The sequence below is a fragment of the Cyclopterus lumpus genome, chromosome 13 (genome assembly GCF_009769545.1).
Source record: "Cyclopterus lumpus isolate fCycLum1 chromosome 13, fCycLum1.pri, whole genome shotgun sequence".
In the NCBI taxonomy this organism is placed as follows: Eukaryota; Metazoa; Chordata; class Actinopteri; order Perciformes; family Cyclopteridae; genus Cyclopterus; species Cyclopterus lumpus.
This window is the reverse complement of record NC_046978.1, coordinates 12,833,965-12,853,984: the sequence shown is the minus strand read 5'-3', so window position 1 is coordinate 12,853,984 and position 20,020 is coordinate 12,833,965. Positions and strand designations below refer to the sequence as shown.

Genomic DNA, 20,020 nt, shown 5'->3' with positions numbered 1-20,020 from the left:
TGGATTGAGACTTTCGGTCTGACTCTGATCAAGTTCATGTTTGTATTTTCTTTTTCATAATTCTCTCTGTCTCTCTCAGGAAGAGCCGCCGACACGCCCGCCGGTGCACAAGCACATACAGTAACAGATGTGGAGGCGTCGTGTCAGAGGTTCGTCAGATACCAGTGTGTACACAAGAACAAATCCCTCCCATCCTGTGTTGCCATGGCGATGATGTCAACAAGCTGCAGGTCAACTAAAGAGTAGCGCTGCCTCTCACTCTGCCCCTCGGCCTTTCTTCTTTGAAGGAACTATTTTACCGAAACGCCCCATTTTTACCGATAGTTTTGCTTTTAAACCATACTAATTGCCCAAAATGTGATGTAAAAAAAAAACAGTAGCAGGTTTTCTAGAGAGCGACATGCAAGGGGATAAGCATGTCGCTCTCTAGAAAATGCTAGTGTGCATGTTGTATTTAGCATATATTCTCAAAGGAAACATGTAAATATAAAAAGTGTAAATTGCAGAGAGACACACAGTATCTTCATGTAAATTGTTGTGTCATTTTAATCTCAAACCAAAAATATCTGCATGGAGAGATGCTGCTATAAGTCGGAAAATGTATTTTGTTGAATTGGCTCTTTAAAGCCTTACATCTTGGACAAAATATGAATGTATCACCGTGTAGCTTTTTTATTTTAGTATTTAAAATCACACGTTGAAACAATGACTCCAAATTAACTTAATTAAGTAGATTCTATTATTTTCCTTCATTCTATAAAGAAACCCTTCATTCGATTGTGAATCTCATCACAACTGCCCATCTAGCGTTGTCTCTTTGAAATATATCCAACTTCCCTCCCCAGCAGCGTCCGTCATATTTGATAATCGAGGACACAGAACCTCAGGAGGCAGATTAAAATAGGATTATTATTACGGGGGCCGACTCTCTCACACATGAGCTAGGCACCTCGTATCACTGCCGCTCTCCGTCTGCGAGACACCGAACTTTAAAAAATACACACATTACAAAATCTTGCTTTCATTTTTTTTGAGTGGGCAAGAAACTCGACCATTAGAGGCCTCTGAGTAGCCGTAACTCCCATTGCATCCCTTTAACACTCACATCGGTGGAACAGAGGTGTTTGTGACGCCTCCGCTATAAATACATCTAATTATTTAAAGACGCGCTGTAAACAGTTTAGCTCCACACCTTCTTTCTGTTAATAGTTGTTTTCTTTATCTGTTTGTCTATTAACTCTCTTGTCATTTCAGACCCGGTCATTCACACCTGATCATCCTTCATTCCCTTCCACCTGGTTCTCACGCCCATCTCACCTGCAACCCATTCCCTCGTTAGTCACTCACTACTTAGGTTCCCTCACTTGCACTTGTCCTCTGCCAGATTGTCTTGTGTTTTGAGACCAAGTTCTCAGTGTGTATTGGTCAGGTCTTGTCCTGAAAATATTCTGTTCAGTAAAGGACTATTTTCTTACTACCTCCGTTTCGTCCATTGTGCTTGGGTCCCTGGTCTCGATCCGTGACACGCGCTTCTTATTCTCGGCTGATCGGGCCTGTGCTCGGGTTGATGCGCACAATCATTTGCTAAATAAAAGAGACACTTGGAGTTTGAATCGTAATGGAAAAGATTTTTCCCATTTAAGATTATTTGGCTATGTGATTGTTAATAACACTCTGAATCGCTAATATGACTATTACGTCCGAACGTCTGACTTTTTCCAGTCACTTTTGGCATCATGTTATGTTTCAGTGTCCGACTCACAAGTCCCTTACGCTGGTAATCACTGCGAGTCTGTGTTACATGAATATAATGAGGAATAGCCATAACCCAGTTCCATATTACACTGTAAGTCTGGGCCAGTGTTTGTGTGGCAAAACACACTCCTTTCTTGTACTCTTAACTTAAAAAAATAATTTCCCAAGAGGGACAGTCTCTTCTTTCAAATACCGAAAAGGTTCCGTCCCGTGTCGAGGGATTGCAGTGGTCCAGGATTCAGGGTGCTCTAACACTGGGTGGGCTCTGTTCTCATCTCTGGGTGTTCAGCCAAGTCAAAGCATGAGCACACAGACAGAGAACCTGACACTCCCCGGGCCCTGCTAGAGATGAAATACTAACTGCAGGGAGCTCAGACGTGGACGTATATGTAGAGCAAAGAAAACACGACCTCGGTCGCTGAAGGGGGCTCGTTAAAAGCTTGTGTTAATTGAGGATTCCCTGATGTGTTTTCAGCTCAACTCAAAAACACTTTTCCCTTCCAGCCTAACCAACTGGAGATGCAACGGGACGTTTCCAAAAATACAAAAAAAACGCCTCCACGACGATGATCTTCCTCTGCTTTCCTACTCTTCATCCTTCTGTTCATTTCTCCCTTCTCTCCTTCGTCCCCCCGACTCCAGAGTTTGACAAGCATTTCTCAGAAGCAGAGCCCCCTGACAGGTGATAAATGATCCGAAGCGTGCACGAGTCAAATGTATTGGACACAGAACAGTGCACAGCTTCTATACACAGCCTGGAATCAGCTGCTTTTCAGTTGAAGAAAGTTGTCTTTCTATGTTATGAAGTCCATTTGTTGAATGTGCTCCACTTTCAGCGGCAGACGTGCTTCTCCTGCAAATCTTGTGTTCTGAAAGGAACTTTTAGGCCTTAAGCGCTTCAGAGTCCCGTGTCAGCTGCACTGTGGGACGGCACAACCTTGTTACAGTTGCCCGATGACACGCTTCACTTTCAGAACTGGCTCCTCATCAACTTCCTATTGTCCATCTTCATATTTTCATTTTAGTCAAGCTGGCTTTATCGCAAATTAGCGGCAACAATGAAGAGGCGCTCATTGTGCCAATTAAGTTCTTGCTCTCTCTTATTAACAATGCTCAGAGCAGTACTTCTCTGCTTGATGAAATGGCACATGGTCGTGGCCTAAAACTGTCTGTCTTCTCCTTTCTTACCTTTCTGTTTCTTTTTTTAGCTTATTTCCTTTCCTCCTCTTTTCCTTTTATATCCTCCTTTGTTTTCCTCTTGTGTTGTCTTCTTTCCTCTAAGTCCTAGTTACCTACCAGGAGAGGTAGGTAACTAGGACTGAGAGGATCCCTCTCCTCTTGTTCTCTCTCCTCTCCTCTCTTATTTTCTCCTCTCCTCTCCTCTCCTCTCCTCTCCTCAGTGTGCTGCAGTGACCCAATTTGAGTACGAAGCCTTGGACTGACCCGCTTTAGATAGAGGCTAGTTAATTATAACTAGCCTGTATTAATAAGGCAGGGGAATTGGTAAATATGAAACACACACACGTGTATGAATTGCACGCACAAAACAGATACGAGCGCACACGTACGGACAAACACCCTGGTCTCCACAACCAGACTGTTTCCGACGTCTCATAAAAAGCCCACCCCACCCTTGGCAACATCGACTCATCATTTATAGGAGAGCATGTCATGAGTGACTAATCTGATCATTCATATCTGTTGTCTGTGACACTTGCACGTGTTGCCATGGCAAACATTGAAAAAAAATGTATATATGAAACCTCAAACAAGATATCCAAAATTCTAATTATACTAAAACAAACTTAACATAAAAAAGATGATATAACCTACATCCTGTGAACGTGCATGCTATAAAAACAGAATCTTTACATCCAGATCAGCGATTATTTCTCATTCATAAAATATTTCAGGAGCACATCTGTGCTATATGTCTCAAATAGCAGTGTCACACGCTAGGATGCCCCTATAAGTCCTCTGTATCATGAAACTGCAGATCTCCAGTGTTGAGTTTGTTAACAGAGTTATGTAACACAGATTGAATTACACGTTGGAAATAAGCTTGATAACTTGATAACTGCCATGACTCAATTTTCATAAATACGGAACTTCAAGATAGATTTTTTTTTTAAGAAAGAAAAACAGTGCTGCACTTTCTGCCTCTTCCTCCCACACTGCACCGTGCTGGATGGTCCTGTTTACAGAGAAGTGTTATCAACATTCCTCCTCTTTTATCAGGTTTATCAGCTCTTTTTAAAAGCCCCTGACACATAACGGTCCGCGCTCAAAGAGCTGTGCATCTTTTTTTAGGAGCTTGTTTTTAGAGATCCTTCTGGTTACAGAATAAAAGCTCTTGGCGAGCGACATTAAAGAGCATCTAGGACACACTTGTACGTCTGCTCTGTCCTCAAGGATGCAATGCTTTTATTGTGTGTGCACTTCATGGCGGTTGGCTTTTAACCAGTTGCTAAACGTTGTTTTGACAGTACAAATAGACTTGTTTGGCAAAAACTGAGGAAAATCATGAATCAAAAGTTGCAGACTTTTTTAACAGAGTCCATGGGGTGATGATGATAAACTGTCAATTATTACAAGTGAGGAAACAGGCTTACAGGATAAAGATATAAGTTAATTAATAAGAAATAAACTGACAAAGCTTCTTTCTCATTTGATTCATCTTGGTTGTATCAACCTGACTGTGGAGAACACAAACGTAACCCTAATGCTGTGCAATGATGCTGCCCCCTCATCCTCATGTCATCCTGATCCTGCGCCACAAAGAGCAGAGTTTGGTTACATATATTTTTTACATGTTTTGTTACGCTGTTACATTTCACTGTTACGTTGCTCTGTTTCGTTGCTCTGTTTCGTTGCGCTGTTACGTTGCGCTGTTACGTTGCGCTGTTACGTTGCCTCTGTTTCGTTTGCTCTGTTTCGTTGCTCTGTTACATTGCTCTGTTTCGCTGCCTCTGTTTCGTTGCTCTATTACGTTGCTCTGTTTCATTGCGCTGTTTCATTGCGCTGTTATGTTGTTTTGTTTCGTTGCTCTGTTTCGTTGCTCTGTTTCGTTGTTCTGTTTCGGTGCTCTGTTTCGTTGCTCTGTTTCGTTGCTCTGTTTTGTTTGCTCTGTTTCGGTTGCTCTGCTACGTTGTTCTGTTTCATTGCTCTGTTACGTTGTTCTGTTACATTTAACTGTTATGTTGCTCTGTTACGTTGTGCTGTTGTATGGCGCTGTTATGTTGCATTGTTCCATTGCTCTATTACAAGGGTGGGCAAACTACGGCCCGCGGGGCGTTTTGATCCGGCCCGCCGAGTATTATGAATTATAAATTATAGTAAAGACCACTGTAACGCTTCGTACCCTCGGGGCTGCGTGTGCGCGCTCCTGCAGCAGAACACGGCAGGTTAAAGAGCGCCGTCACGCTTCCTGCTGCAGGAGAGGCACACAAACAGCCTGAAAGAGCTGAGCAATAAATGAGCATTAAGAAACATCGATGCTGGTCTGTTGCCGTCATCGTGCTTCAGGAAAGTCGGGAACGGAGAAGCGTCACCGCGCTGCGTGCCAGGCTGCGAGTCCAGTCTGCTGCTCACGTCCACCCCTCACAGGCACGCTCACCGTAATGTACCGCATACCGCTGGAAAGCGCCACTTCTCAGTGTTCACAATCCTTTGGAATTACAACGTAAAGTGTTAACTTTCGAAGAGTTCTGGTAATTTGAATTTGGCATGTCACTTTCTGTCGCCGGAGACGGGGTTCGTACTACAAGAGTTTTAGAGTTGTAAAATTAACAGCTGCATCCAGAGTATTTTTCCTCGGATAACGAACGCACATCAAACCCACAGGACTGCACCGCCCTGGACCAACAACACTGTTCTTTACTTTTTAGTTATTGGCTTTTACTTGTAATTCATATTGGTTCACACACAAACGTTAGGCCTATTTTAGGGGGGCTACAGAATGTGGCTGTCGGTAGTTGTTAACGAGTGTTACCTGCTTACATTCAGGTTTACTTGAGGCAAATGAAAGGGAAAGTTAGAAACTGTCTCCATTGAGCGGAGTGTGAACGAGGCAAATTCGAAATACAAGAATAACTATCGACATCTCTCTATTCTTTGCATTAATATAGATTATAATATTTTTTTACATTGAATGGTATATTTGACACTGAACTAGTTCATCTTTATCTCAGTTGATAGTGTCCAAATGAGCATAAAATATCACTATGAACCCTGAAATGCGTCTCTTGTGTTATCATATACTTGAATGAAGCAAAATCACTCTAATTTCTGATGAATCTATGAACTGTCAGAAACAATGGATATCAGGGGCCCACATTCACCAGGGTGACACTCCCCTTGGGGCTTAGCCCCCCCTTTCTTGGAATCCTACAAACGCCCCTGCTCTCCATCCATCTGATACTGGCCCGGCCCGTCTGTCAAATTTTAAAGTCAATGTGGCCCCTGAGCCAAAAGTTTGCCCACCCCTGCTCTATTATGTTGCTGTTACTTTATGCTCTTTGATTATTATTTGAACACAAGTCCTGATCTTTTTCTAACCTTCACTGAGTACTTATGCTGCCTAAACTGAACAAAAAGTTCAACAAACACAACCACGTGTCGAGTGCGTTTCTGCAGAGGTGAAACGAGGCGGATGTGATAGACAATTATGAAACTTTTCTGCTCCAGAAACGCTGACATACCTAACATATCGGTGATTTGACAAAATGTACAATGTCAACATTTCTTTTGACGCCCTGGTTGAAAATAACACAATTAATAACAAGTTGAGAGAATCTGATGTCTCAGCATGATGTACAATTCATTGTTCTCTGCTACTATTTTCTGCACTTGTTAATATGAAGCATAATCACAGATCCAGCGTCCCAGCCTCCGTGTGCAGCGAGTGTCTCACGCTGACAACATAACGAGCGTGTAAACTTTCATTCCTTATATAATTACATATGTGGTGATTGTTACTGATTACGTCTTAATGTTTTAGCCGTCACAAAGGAGGGGGGCATTTTGGGGGCTTCCTAAAAGGATGCAAAACACTTTAGGGAACGACAATGACCTTAATGTCGTAAAGAGAGCAGCAAGGTACTGCACAGGCTATCAGTTCAAGATTTAGCGTTTCAGCATGCTGCAAGCAAAGCACATTGGGTCGTCTATCTAACCGTGAAATAACCCGAGGGCTGTGTCCAACAATTTTTGTAACTTTCTGAAAAAAGAGTGTTTGATCTTGTGTTCTCATGGTAACAGACTGTGTCTGCAGCTGTGTACGGGGTTCCCTACTCGTTGCTGTGATGAGGGTCTATGTTTTCACAGCTTTAAACAACACACTGACAACTCCTTTTACGCGCCGAAAAGATTTGACAAAGATTTGACAGACTCTTTTTTCCTGCATCAGCCAAGATTGACGCATTTGGGATCCTTCTGTCTTTATTCTTTTTAGATTGTTTTAATAATAAATGATCCTCCACAACGACATATCTGGATGAGTAAACAGTCCAATCTGTTGCTAAGGCCACTGCGGACCCGCCAGGCCCAGAATAGGCTCGCCATGCTTGGGGATTGGAGGCTCAAATCCTGGGATCTGGTGTCCACGGGCTTACAGGGCTGTGGGCTGAGCGCCGCTTAAGATCACAAATCATTTCTCATGTTCTTGTTTTACAATCACAAGCTTCACTCTGACAAACACACCTAAAGTCGCCTCCTCATAGCAGAAATAGAGGAAATTAGTCTTTAAAGTGTTCCTGTTGGTAAATTACCATCACGTTACAGTCAATCTGAAATTCTGAATTCTAGAGGCTGAGAGCGTGGACTAAATGTAGCGTATTTCCAGTGACTCGTTTGTTAAATACACATTAAAAGCTAAAAGCGGGTGTTAAATTGTTCTGTTGTTGGACTCGCATTTGTATGTATATGCCAGCTTCCAATTTTAATGTTTAGTACTAGTTATATTTCAGTGACATAGTTAATATCAATGAACTATCGGGGAACCACAATTGTTTGGTATTTGACTATTTCATGAGTAAATGGAGGGTTATGAAGCATTCATTTAGAATTGACAATGGCAACACAATAAAACTGATGATGATCTAAATTCTCTTTATGATATGTTCCTGCCTAGACGAGATCGTAAATGTGAGATAAACCCCTGAAAAAGGATATTGACATGCAACAGAATATGCACTCTAAATGTGGCCAGACAGCAGTTTAATTCCCAAAGTATCGCGATCGACACTAAAATGGGTCAAATGCACATCAGCGGTCCAGATCAGAATCTCAGAATCTTGTGTGCAGCTTTGTGTGGAAACGTCAGATGTGAATCCTACATTAAAGGAGGGGGGGGGATGAAAGGGGGGCTCTGGTATGGGGGCTCTGAGCTCTGGAGACTTGGAAAATATTCATCTCCCCTAAGCAGGGAGAGTTAAGGGAGGGGCATGCTTTGTCTAACACACCCCTCCAGTCCTCTACTCTCTTTTGTTGGGGGGTAGCATTCACACGTACACACACACACACACACAAACATGTAAAGCTCTCCAGCAGCGAGGCTACGACCAGCTGTCGGATCTTGAAAGATGGCCGTCGTTATCTCAGCCTCCGCAGCACTGGCGCTTTTCCCTTTTCCCACGGCCTTCATTCGGCTCGGATTCGACATGACGTTCAGGCGTGTCCGCCGCTTTCTTAACCGCTACACGAAAGCCCTTAACATTCTCGTGACCCTTTGAGGAATCAAACATTTGGAGAAGGGTCGAGAAAAGGAGTAAAAGGGTTGATCTCCTCTACATTTTCTTTTCAATCTACTTTTTGAAGCCCAAAACTCTTTAACGATATTAATTTATTCCGACAAAAAATCTGAATAAATAATTATTATTGACAGACGGGGTAATACCTCCATCTCTTTTCATCGGAACAACATCCTGCTGCGGAGGTTATGGGAGAGCCAATCAAATGCCTCCTTACTGCCTCGTCAGGGCGTCTGCGTAGAATCGAAGCAGACGCGGTGGCTACGCTAACAAAGATAACAGAAGCAGCCGCATCCTTTCTCCCCCTCCAGTCTGTGTTCGTGCAAGTGTGTGTGTGTGTCTGTGTGTGTGTATTGTTCACGGACCAAGACTATTGGGGAGGAGGGGGACCCCTTCAGTCGTCCTCGCTGCATTGGCCCCTTTCATTGCTCTCCCTTATCCATATTCATCGGCGCCCTGCTCCCCTCACCTATCAGCGAGCGGCTAAGCTGCGACCGGCGTCTCGCTCCACCAATCGCACGCATCCCTTTGTGGGAACATTCCCACCTCTCGCCGCCTTCACCCCACCCTATACAATGTTTTTTTTTTTTTTTTTTACTTTGACGCAGTGGCTTAAAAAAAAAAAAAAAGAAAAAAGAGGAAGAGGAAGAGGGAGGAGAAGGAGAGTTTTGTAGCCACCAGAGGCAGAGACGACCGCCCCCGACAGCGGCGGGGGAAATCAAATGACAACGGTTTACAAGCAAGCATCGTCAATGGCAGCCGGCGATTGATGAAGGGGTTTGGGGTGGAGGACGGAGCGATGGGGGGTGAAGGAGGACGGGGAGGAGAAGGAGGAGGAGGAGAGTGCAGTCGTGACGGTCTGAAGTAGACCGTGATTAGTATGGATGAGAAGGAAGAGGAAGATGGAGGAGAATGGGAGAGGAAGAGGGGAAAGTGTAGGACCAGGCGTGTCCGCAGAGGAGAACGCCATGTTCCGGGGGAAACGCACAAAAACACCGCTCGCTGCTCAACCCTCAATGTTTCGAGCACTCACTGTATGTTTTGTAAAAACGTCTTCTGGAAGGACTTCGCCGTCTACACTCTCAAAGCCAAATGTGAGGCTTCTGCCTCTCCGACAGCTGATCGACGAGAGCGAAGGCAGTTCTCCTTTTGTACGGACGTCCCCACCAAAAATGTTTTAACTAAAAAAATGAAAAAGATGCTCCAGGAGCAACAGATGACGCTCGGACCAATAACGACAAAGGGCCTCGTCTCGCACAATGCAGCCAGGGCGCATGAGTCCGTCATATACGCTCTCTAAAGTCACCATGACACACAAGTGCAAGGACAACACACACACACACACACACACACACCTGCCAGTCCCCTAATGTTACTTGGCAAGGGCATTTCAAGGCCCTCCTCCTCCTCCCCCCAAACACCGCCTTGCCAGTCCATCCATTTGCTTAATGAATGTATTACATCCCACAGACGGAAGAGGAGCTACCGTAACACAAAGTGATGAAAGGACCGAGAGGTCTGCGCGTCCAGCTCAGCAAACTTTTCCCCTGACTGTTAAACCTGTAGGCGAACCCCCCCCCCCCTCCGCACACTTGCATGTTACATTTTCTGACCACCTACATGACAATCGAGAGAGAGGGAGAGAAAAAAAAACACCACCAATTTATTTAGTTTGTGCTTACGTAAGACTTCTTAATGGCTTATACAAGCATGGGTTTTTTTTACCACAGAAAAAGCTGCATTTTTTTTGAATGAGTTCTTTCTGTTCCACGGCGAGGATGCTGTTTTATTGATTATACTACAATATACAATATACTTTAAACAAATATCAGTTTGGGGTGACGGTGGAAAGTTTTAGCCTTGTTTCCTTTTCTTTTCCACCAAGAAGAGACTCAAATTGTAAAAAATTTAAATATATTATCATCACAATATATTGCCACGCTTGCACTGCATAACTGTGCCTCATGTCCTGGCTCCAGTGCCCGACACTTCAAAAGAAGAAAAGACATATTTTTTTAGAAACAGTTATAATATCTCGTCTTTACAACCTGTGTGCGCCACAAATGCTCTATTTGAACTGTTAATGCATCTTTGCACCGGGATAATAGGTTAGTTATGAATTGCATTCGAATAAAGTGATTTAGCGACATATTTGAAGTGCTAAAAAAAACATCTCTTCTTATTTCCAACTGAATCCCTGCTTGATACCGTCAAAGCGTCGGACTGATAATCAGATATTTAGATTAAGATGCTACGAACAGTAAAAGGAACACATTCTTTCAAAGTCTGTTCTACAAATACATTTCAAAAGTTTTTGAACACGATGAACCCCGATTGGCCGACTGCTTCCCGTCGTTCCTTAAATTATGGAACGACGGGAAGATTTTTCCTTTTACTCATCCTAGCCAATCCCGCTGATTTGTCTTTGAAAAAGATCCAAGTTTAAAACCCCTGACATAAATAAAATATTAACAACGAGCTCATTGAGCGTCTCTGATCATATATGTGCATGATGAGAGGAAACCAGAATTCCTTTAATGTGGGGGAGAGCCCTGCTGGGTCGTGGGCGAGAGGGAGCAGAGATAAGAATGGGTCTTTGGGGTTGGTGGATTAGAGGGGCTGGTGGGGGCCGGGTGGCTGCAGCTACTGCAGCTTCTCATTGATCTTTTCATCTTTAAGACCTTCAGCTTTTAAAATTCCGGACGCCTTGGGCCTCTATGTCTTGACAGCTGACCAGCTCGTCCTCTCGAATGTCATCACACAGATGTTTGGAATCAAACCCTCAGTCAGGGGAAGAAAGAGTCCGTCTTTTCTCGTCTTCGGTGAATTAAAAGTCGACTCGCTTCTCGGTCACGCAGAGCTAGGGGAAAACAATTATTGTTCTGCTCTGATGAAGGGAAATATTTCTGATTTGAAAGGCTTTTTTTTTCTGTTCGAGCTCTGTTAAGTTAAATGTATCGCTGTGAAAAATAAAAAAGGGTTAAAACCACATGTAGCGCCACTCAACAAGCCATCACAGCACACTCTGAGCACACGCGCCAAACCAACATTTAAAACAGCACAGCAGCAGCAGACAGTAGAAACCCGAATGTTGTTGATGATATGGCTGGCATGAGGTCAAAGGTCATCAGAGCTCATCTGTGAGCGCTGTAATGTAAGGGCACCATGACAAAAAAAAGGAAACGCTGAGTTTTTGTAAAAAAGCATGAAAATGTATGTCATGGAACTGATAACACACAGTATATATAAACAGTATCAACATGCATTATCCTGGACCGGGAGCAGAACACACGTGGGTGTTACTTTTAAATCCTATTTGATCATCATCAGAACGCCCTGACATTTACAATGTTTTGTGTTGTCGCTGCTGAATCAGTCCTGCATTGAAGAAGGTTACAGTAAAGATTTTTTTTTTGTATTAAAAATTAAAAAACAGGTAGAAGATCAAAAGCAAAGTCTCTCTCTACCATGAGTCTCAGTGTCTTGGTGAGGGAATACATTGCCTTCAGTTTCAAATAGGGGCTGCAGGAAGGCCACTACAGAGAGAGGAAGCACAGGGGTGGGGGGGTTGGGGTGGGGGTAGGGGGGTTGTTTGGCAGTGAGCTAATCATACAGAGAAACAACCATTGTTATGATCTCTCATCAGCACTTTGACTTTGTGAACGTTTTAAAACTGCGGCCTGAGCGCAGCTTGAGAAAAAATATGAACACAAAAAACATACTCAAATGCATCTTATAGAATACAAATAATAACTTCTATACTTTATGTAATAGGAAAAGAATGCTTAAAACAAAACAAAAAAACTCATCTCAATTAACGGTCAGTGCAAAGATTTTCACACAAGACCTGCAGCCTTATTGCCGTTTTCTGATTATCTGAAAGGGACGAAGGACTCTCAACCAAGTGTCATCGGGCTGATGCTGCTGGGCCTCTCTGGCTGAGTAAAAGCCCTCGTTCGGCTATGCTCATCATCATCATCATCATTATCATCGGCGTCATCGTCATCTCAACCTTTTCATTTGTCTAAATGGATGGGCCTGTCCTACTGTTATGCAGGCAGGAGGATGGTCAACCTGAGTGCCCCCTTCCACACGGGCGAGGAGGAGCCTTCGTGGCTCTGATTGCATGGACCTGCCGTTAAAACTGTGGCATGGCTAACCGAGGCCCAAAACTCTGTGCACGGCTAACCCGAGGCCCAAACTCTGTGCACGGCTAACCGAGGCCCAAAACTCTTTGCCGGGAAGAGAGAACGCCACAGTATCCGTCACACGGAGACGAGCGTGGTGAGGGACATCTGTTGGCCGCTTCAATGCTGGGCTGATAAATCAGGCCGTTAAAAGACGCCTCAGTAGGTGAATATAGGCCACCCAGTCATAACATTTTCTTTGTCGATATTATAAGATATAATTGTTTTTTTGGCAAAATGAATCTCGGATTTTGCATTCGGCTTTAGGGATACATTCATTAGTTTTTGTTTTTGTTATCAATCAATTTTGAGTGTCCCATAAGCTCTGGACATTGGGTTGGAGACTTCTGACAGGATAAATACGTAGGGCCCAGAGTTGTTTTTTCCCCTATTTTTTTTAATGAAAATAATTTCAAATAATTTATACACGTAGCATGCATAGCATACCACTTTAATTTATTTAAAATGACTAATACCAGTCCAATCTTTGCATTAAAGTTGCAAGTCACCGAAAATATTACAGACATATTTCTCTCTGACTTCTCAAGGAATATAATATTATTATTCCATGTTCACATGCACTTAAGGTTTGGGTAAAATAACACGTTTTAACGGTGCAGTTGTGGTGTCCGAATGTCCGGGATGGCCACGAGAGGCTATACTGATGGTGTGTGATGCCGGGTTGATGGGGAATGCTTGGCGCATGACAGCATGTAAACAAAAAGGTGATTACCATGGTGACATGTCCGTGTATACATCTCCCCCATCCAGAGAACTAAGTCAACAATGATTGGACAAATTTATAGCTAGAACAACAACATGAAATACATATACACTTTCCAGCTGCAGGTTATTCAAATCAGGATCAGGATCAAAACGAGTTATAGTTTAACCGACTGACAATGCTGCAATGACACAGGGACGCTGTCGCATTTCTGCCCCCCCCCCCCCCCCCCCCCCCCCCCCCCCCCCCCCCCCACCCCCCCCCCCCCCCCCCCCCCCCCCCCCCCCCCCCCCCCCCCCCCCCCCCCACACGCACACACACACACAGTCGTTCCTTCACGGCTCGCCACGGGTCCGCTTGTTGGTCTTATACACAACGTGGCGACGGTGGCTGATGTGTGAGATTATCACAAGGTCATCCGTCGGTAAAGGAAAAGAGGAGGGGGGGGGGAGCTGCCTGCGGATCGCGCTCCAGCTCGATCTGGCTCTCCCTGTTTACATCCTCGTTGGGGCTCGCAGCATGGCCGCTGTGCATGCGCGTGATTCTCAAGACGCAAAAAAAAATTGTACTAAATAATTACAATAATTAAAGGAACACCCAATTCGGCTGATCTGAAACAATTTGGATGTGAGCGAGGGGGGGAAGTCGCTGATTCCCCCCCCCCCCCCCCCCCCCCCCCCCCCCCCCCCCCCCCCCCCCCCCCCCGCCTTCTCTACTCAGCAGCTCAGTCGTTCTCATTGTTTCCTTTCCACCCAAACAGAGGCGGCCCATCGTTATTTTAATGCCGATGGAAATGAGCGCTCATCACAATGAAACGAGACGGGGGCTCTGCGCGTTTACTTCGCTGCGCAAATCTGAGCCGTGTAGCCCACCACCGTGTATGAGAGTCAGATCAACCTGCTCCGCTTTTCCCCTTCTCCGCCCGCCTCAGGACGGAGCAACATTCACCAAACATTCACCCCGAACAGCTCCTTATCACCCCCTCCACCACCAAAAAAAACAAAACAACCGGCGCTCTTACCTCCTGTGTTTGTGCGTTTGGTGCTGCTGGCCTCCGTCGGAGTCTCCAGGGGTCTTTTGCGCGAGTCCGGGGGATCGGACTCCATGTGCGGTGGTTGGTTGTGATGGTGAGGATTTGAGAAAATCCCGTTTTGCTGTACTGCTCCGCCGGCCATCATTTTCGAGCTCGCTCTTGGATGCTTGAGCTGCGTTTGCGTTTAAATCCCCCGTTTGTTTTTATTTGTATTATTATATATTATTCGTACGCAGCTTATAGCCGTACAGATGGGAGTCCTTGGTGAAAGGCGAAACGCGATTTGAGGAATTGGATGAGAGAAGAAAAAAAGGACGCGTGTTTCTTCTTGCGGACGGCGAAGGATTAGCTGCGCGTTTTTGTCCGCGGCGGTGCGCCCGTTGCGTGCAGAGATGCTGCGCAGGGGACAGAAGAGAAAGAGACGCTGGAGCGGCGGATGATCGAGTCGGAGGTGGTGGGGTGGGGTGGGGTGGGGTGGGTGGGTGGAGGGGGATTAAAATCCTCCAACAACAAAAAAAAAACCAACCTCTGCAGATGGTGGATGATCTAGGCTACCGGAGAAGAAGAAAAAAGACAAAACGTGGCAAACAGGAGCGTCACTCTTCCATCAAGCTTCGGATATGTGTGTCATTCCGCTGCAGCCAGGAGAAAAAGAGCGTACTCATGTCAGGCAGTGCAAAGGACGGTGGCGCTGCTCCGCAACAGCCAGCGGAACGATAAATAAAAACAAAAACAAGACCGAAAGAAGAGGCGTAATCAACCGGCAAGAGAAGGGGAAGGTCGGCGAGAATACAAAACCAAAAATGAAATCCGATGGTGGGGCTATTATATCTATTTTTTCTTCTTATCCTGTCCCAGCTCCGATTGTGAAGACACCCAGGGCTGACGGGGCTGCGTGAAGAGGGTCCGGAGGAACACACGCACACACAGAGAGAGAGAAAGTAGAAAGAGACGGTGTGTTTTTTTTTTCCTGCTCGTTCTCTCGGTGAAGATGCTGCAGTCTTTGCGTTCAGAGCATCCCTTCTCTGACTGGCTGCTAGAGGGAGCGCAGGGGAGCGGCTGACGTCACAGGGCCTCGCGATGCCTTCAGGGGCACCTTGTAAAACTGGTCTATCCCCCGCCCCGTAGACGTTTAAGTAAAAGTTTTTTTTTAAGAGGAAATAAAGCGTGAAATTACTTTATTAAAACGTTTCTCCTTTGTAAGATCGAGCTATATTAAACATGTAGATTGGATTAACCCACGTCACACCCTTTTACACTCGGAGTTTAACACACAGTTTTTCCATGGAAAGTCGATAAAAGTCAAACAAAGCACAACAAATGGAATAAAATGTTGGAAGAGTCTTACAGAAGCTGAATCAGCTCAACTCAAACGTTAAAACCCCGCGCACACTTAAAAAAACAAAAACTCTTGGGTTTTCAAATTTCCCACGTCACACGAAGGCGTCGTAAAGTACATCGAGATCCTAATGGAAGCACAATTAAAAGCGAACAACGTGCAATAACGGGCATGTAAACAAACATTGTCGGCCCATTCCAACACAATACTATTATTGTGTTATTTTATTTATTCAGATATTATTTGTTTTACTCCGCTACAGCCAATGTACGGTTGAACGAAGGGAGCCTCTGAGGTCCCTGTGCGGCTGCTTGGAGGTCTGCAGCGCGCTGCCTGCATGGAGGCCGAGGGAGCCTCCACCTCACCTGGACATCTGCGGGAAGGAGGAGAGCTCGCCCACATTTATGTATTGATTTGGTTCTTTCTGCATCGAATTTGCAACACCAGAAATTAGCATGGGAATGAACTTGGTGTTTTATGAAGTGGAAAAAGCACAAATTGTGCATCATTAAAAAAAAAATGAAAAAATGAATCCAATACTAATTATGTTGTTGCTTTGTATCTGTGGTTGTTTGCCTCATTTTTTCCTCTGACACAACACTGATGACCCTCATGGCCACAACTGCAGGCCTGCTTAGCCCCTACACCTGCCTCCCGCCCCCCAAAAAGAAAATCCCGTGTTTGATTTTGCATTAGCACACTGCAGTTCTGACACTGAAGAAAAACAGCCCTATATGAGGAAACATGAACCCTTTTTCTTTGGAGCGGCTCCGGCCCGTCTCACCTGTGCACTCGGCTGCTCCGTGACCCACCTGTGTGTGCTGCGCCTGACATCTCTGCGTTCGCTCCGCCTGTGAAGAGGGGATCCTCCAGCACTGTGAGCTGTCTGAGAGAGAGCTATTACCGCCTCAGTCTTTCTCTCTCTCTCTCTCTCTCTCTTCTCTCCCTTTCTTTCTCACACACACGCGCACACTCAAACATGTGACATATTCTCTCTCTCACATACACACAGACACGGACCTTCTTCTCTCTCTCTCTCTCTCTCTCTCTCTCTCTCTCTCTCTCTCTCTCTCTCTCTCTCTCTCTCTCTCTCTCTCTCTCTCTCTCTCTCTCTTCTCTCTCTCTCTCTCTCTCTCTCTCTCTCTTCCTCTCTTCTGTCCGGCTGCGTATACAGATGCGGTGCGCCCTCATCGAGCTCTTGTGGATCGCAGTCAAGGTGACATTGTGCTGCCTGGATGTGCACACGCACCACGCACGTACGCACACACTCTCACCACAGACGCACACACAGAGCAGCTCTTCTCACACTATTTCACATCGCCATGAGACACATGCACTGTTGAGCCAGTCGTCTCAAGCTCTGGAAATACGTGGCAAATGGGAGGCAGATGGATCCCAGCTATGGGCTGCAGTCCGAGACAGATTGTGCACCACAGATAGAAGGCCAGCTACCCGGGGGTTGGACAAAAGGCCCGGGTACTGCTGTGGGAGCCACGCTCTGCATGGCCTGCGGATCGTGCGCAGTTTAAGGTGGACATATACATATATTTATATATATGTATGGACATATATATATATAGGCCATGACCGTCCAGTCCAAGCTGCTGCAGCATGGAAAAAGTGAAGCAGCCCCACAAGCAGACAAGCACGCAGACCGGCAGCATTCTTGAGTTTTTATAGGGCTGCATGAGCACATGTTGGGGAGATGGTTTCCAGAGATGTTTGTGTTCTGCAAGCTCCAGTCCAGCTTTGGACGGTGACCCCGAAAACACTTGGAGCAGCTTTTCCGAGTTGCCGGACTAACTTCTTCTCCCCCCCGCCACACACATTGATTAAAATCACATGATTCACACACCCCCACACACTTTAATGACTCAACTCAAAAGCTTCAGTTCAGCCAACAGTACTAGTACTTTCATGTAATCAGGTCTGAGAGAGGTGATTTATTATGTTATTGTTTTCCAGTGATGGACCCTTCAGTCTGGACTTCCCAGATGTTATGTGCCAAACAAAATGTTTGGTTGTGTGAATAAAAAATAAAAAATGTGAAGAAGAGGCGAGACGCCAGCCAGCTAGAGCATCACGTCCCAGAATGTGAGTTTTTTCTCAGAAAGAAGTCATCAGCAGGGTTCAGACTCTACCTACAGTTTCCCGGGTGTTCTCGCGCACTGGCTCAAGGCCGACTGCAGCTCAATGGATATTCAGGATGGAGCGATCTGCTTGGTTGCTCACGGCTGCTGGTCCTCTGCTGCCCCCTGTTGGTGACCTGCAGGAAGAACAGCACGAAGTCATCTCTTACTCCTGTTATTGTTTCACAGTCATTTTCCTTTTTTGAATTTCACTCTTTTTCTCAGCCAAGTATTTTCTTGGTCCTCATCATTCATACGCAAAATAGTTGTTGTGCCTGGGGGGGTGAAACGTGATGACACACCTTTTAAGCTGGAAAACAGGACTAGCAAACTAAAGGAAGCAGGGAGGAGAGCAGCCAGAGAAGTGAAACAAGAGAACAGTAAAAGTTTGATCTAGTTTCTGGATATCTTTGTTAAAAAAAGAAGTATATGTAAAAGTGAACTATTTTTTAACAAGATGTCCAGAAACTGGATCAAACTTTGACTGACCTCCTGTTTTCACCTCCACTACTGCAGTACACTGTTGTAAATGTGCTGATCCCCGTGAGCGGATGTGGGTGTCCTGCTGCAGATGTGGACCTGTGGACCTCCACAAATAAAGAAAGGTGTCCTGGCAACTGCCCAGGCTTCTCCTGCCTCAGGTTAACGCATTTTCTAATTTCTCCCTCTGGTTTATAACAATGATAACAATTATTTTAAACCTACAGTGTGTTACACAGTGACGGTATAATATTCTTAGTAACAGTTGATATTTGCATCATGTGACAATATACTGTGTGTTTCCAGAGGCCCACAAAGAATGTACTACATTCATGTTTGTGTGCTGCACAATTAAAGTTTAATGTATACTTTTGAATACATTTAAATAGGTTTCTTCATTCTCTCTCTTACATTGGATCACTGCAGGTGCTATAATGGAGAGGAGGAAAAGTGACTTAAAAAACTCTTTTTCAGTGTACATAGTGGGCATCTGAGTTTTGTTTTCATCTGATTACCAGATTCAGATGAGATACGAGATGTTGCCACCCGTCAGAGTTGGTGGTAATCGTTTTGGTACAGCGTGGTTGCTCTGTAGCGCTGCACATGAATACAGAAGAATGAAGAAACTGACACCGTAAACATATATTAACAGCTCAGTCACACCCCAGAAATCAATAGAAAGGTCAATGCAGAAGAGGAGGCCCGGACAGATATGATGCTATATGATGCGTTCCTCCTTTTTTTAATTGTTGTTATAGTTGCTGACCTCACTCATGCCTAAGATTTATGACTGAATCCAACACGGCCGGACTGCAACAGAAGGTGCATGTTTTTGAAGAATTCAATCTTATTCCAAATCGGTGCCAAAAAAGGAATTGTTTACTCCAGATGTTGAGACGATGGAGTTCACGTTCTTCTTTATTCAATATCTCAAATGCGCAAAGGATTCAGTGTTGAACATGAATTGTAATTAATTAAACAAATATTTCTCGCTCACTGTTAGTAGAATCTAGCCATACAGGAAATACAAAAATGTACTCTTTAAAAATGTAAACGTCAACGTCCCATTCGGTGTCCAGTATCTCTGGTGTGTGTGTGTGTGTGTGTTGTGTGTGTGTGTAAGAGCTTTTGCATAAATCCACGCCGTTGTTTTAAAAGCTGTCTGTGTGCGTCTGCACATGTTTTCATGTTCATGACCATTCCTGGGATTCTGGATAGATATCCAGAATCCCAGGAATGGTTACCTCCCCCACACGTTTAAGGCCACCTCTGAGATCAGGGGAACGCAGTTCGTTCCCCTGATCTCTTAAACTGTTAATGTAGTGTTTTTAATGATCACAGAATTAAGGCTTGCTCCTTAATTCTGGCGTCAGAGGTGGCCTTAAACGTGTGGGGGAGGTAAAGAAGGATACATCATGTCCTGCTTCTACATCACTCCAGATATGAAGTTCGCTCTCATCATGAGCGCCTAATGGGGATGAACACGGACTGTTTCACTTCATTATGGTGAGAAGCCAGGAGTTATAGGTAAAACAGCCGCTATTCCTCAGAGAGATTGGAAAGCGTAGGACACATTTCCATATAAAAAAACATGCCTTTTCCATCTCCCCTCCAGGAGAGCAGT

General features: G+C 44.9%; 1 protein-coding gene across 2 annotated transcripts in view; it reads right to left on the bottom strand.

Annotated features, from left to right (window-relative positions):
• Positions 1-14,715, bottom strand: part of LOC117741888 (RNA-binding protein Nova-1-like) — a 71,156-nt gene extending 56,441 nt beyond the window's left edge. Inside the window, exons 1-2 of one of the 2 annotated variants that reach the window (XM_034549141.1) lie at positions 14,437-14,715; positions 11,972-12,040 (exon numbers count right to left, since the gene is read on the bottom strand). In XM_034549141.1, the coding sequence (XP_034405032.1) occupies positions 11,972-12,040; positions 14,437-14,593 (226 nt within the window). In that variant the 5' untranslated portion in view covers positions 14,594-14,715. The remainder of the gene's footprint in view (positions 1-11,971; positions 12,041-14,436) is intronic. The other variant, XM_034549142.1, reaches the window with a different exon arrangement.
• Positions 14,716-20,020: the final 5,305 nt, after the last annotated feature.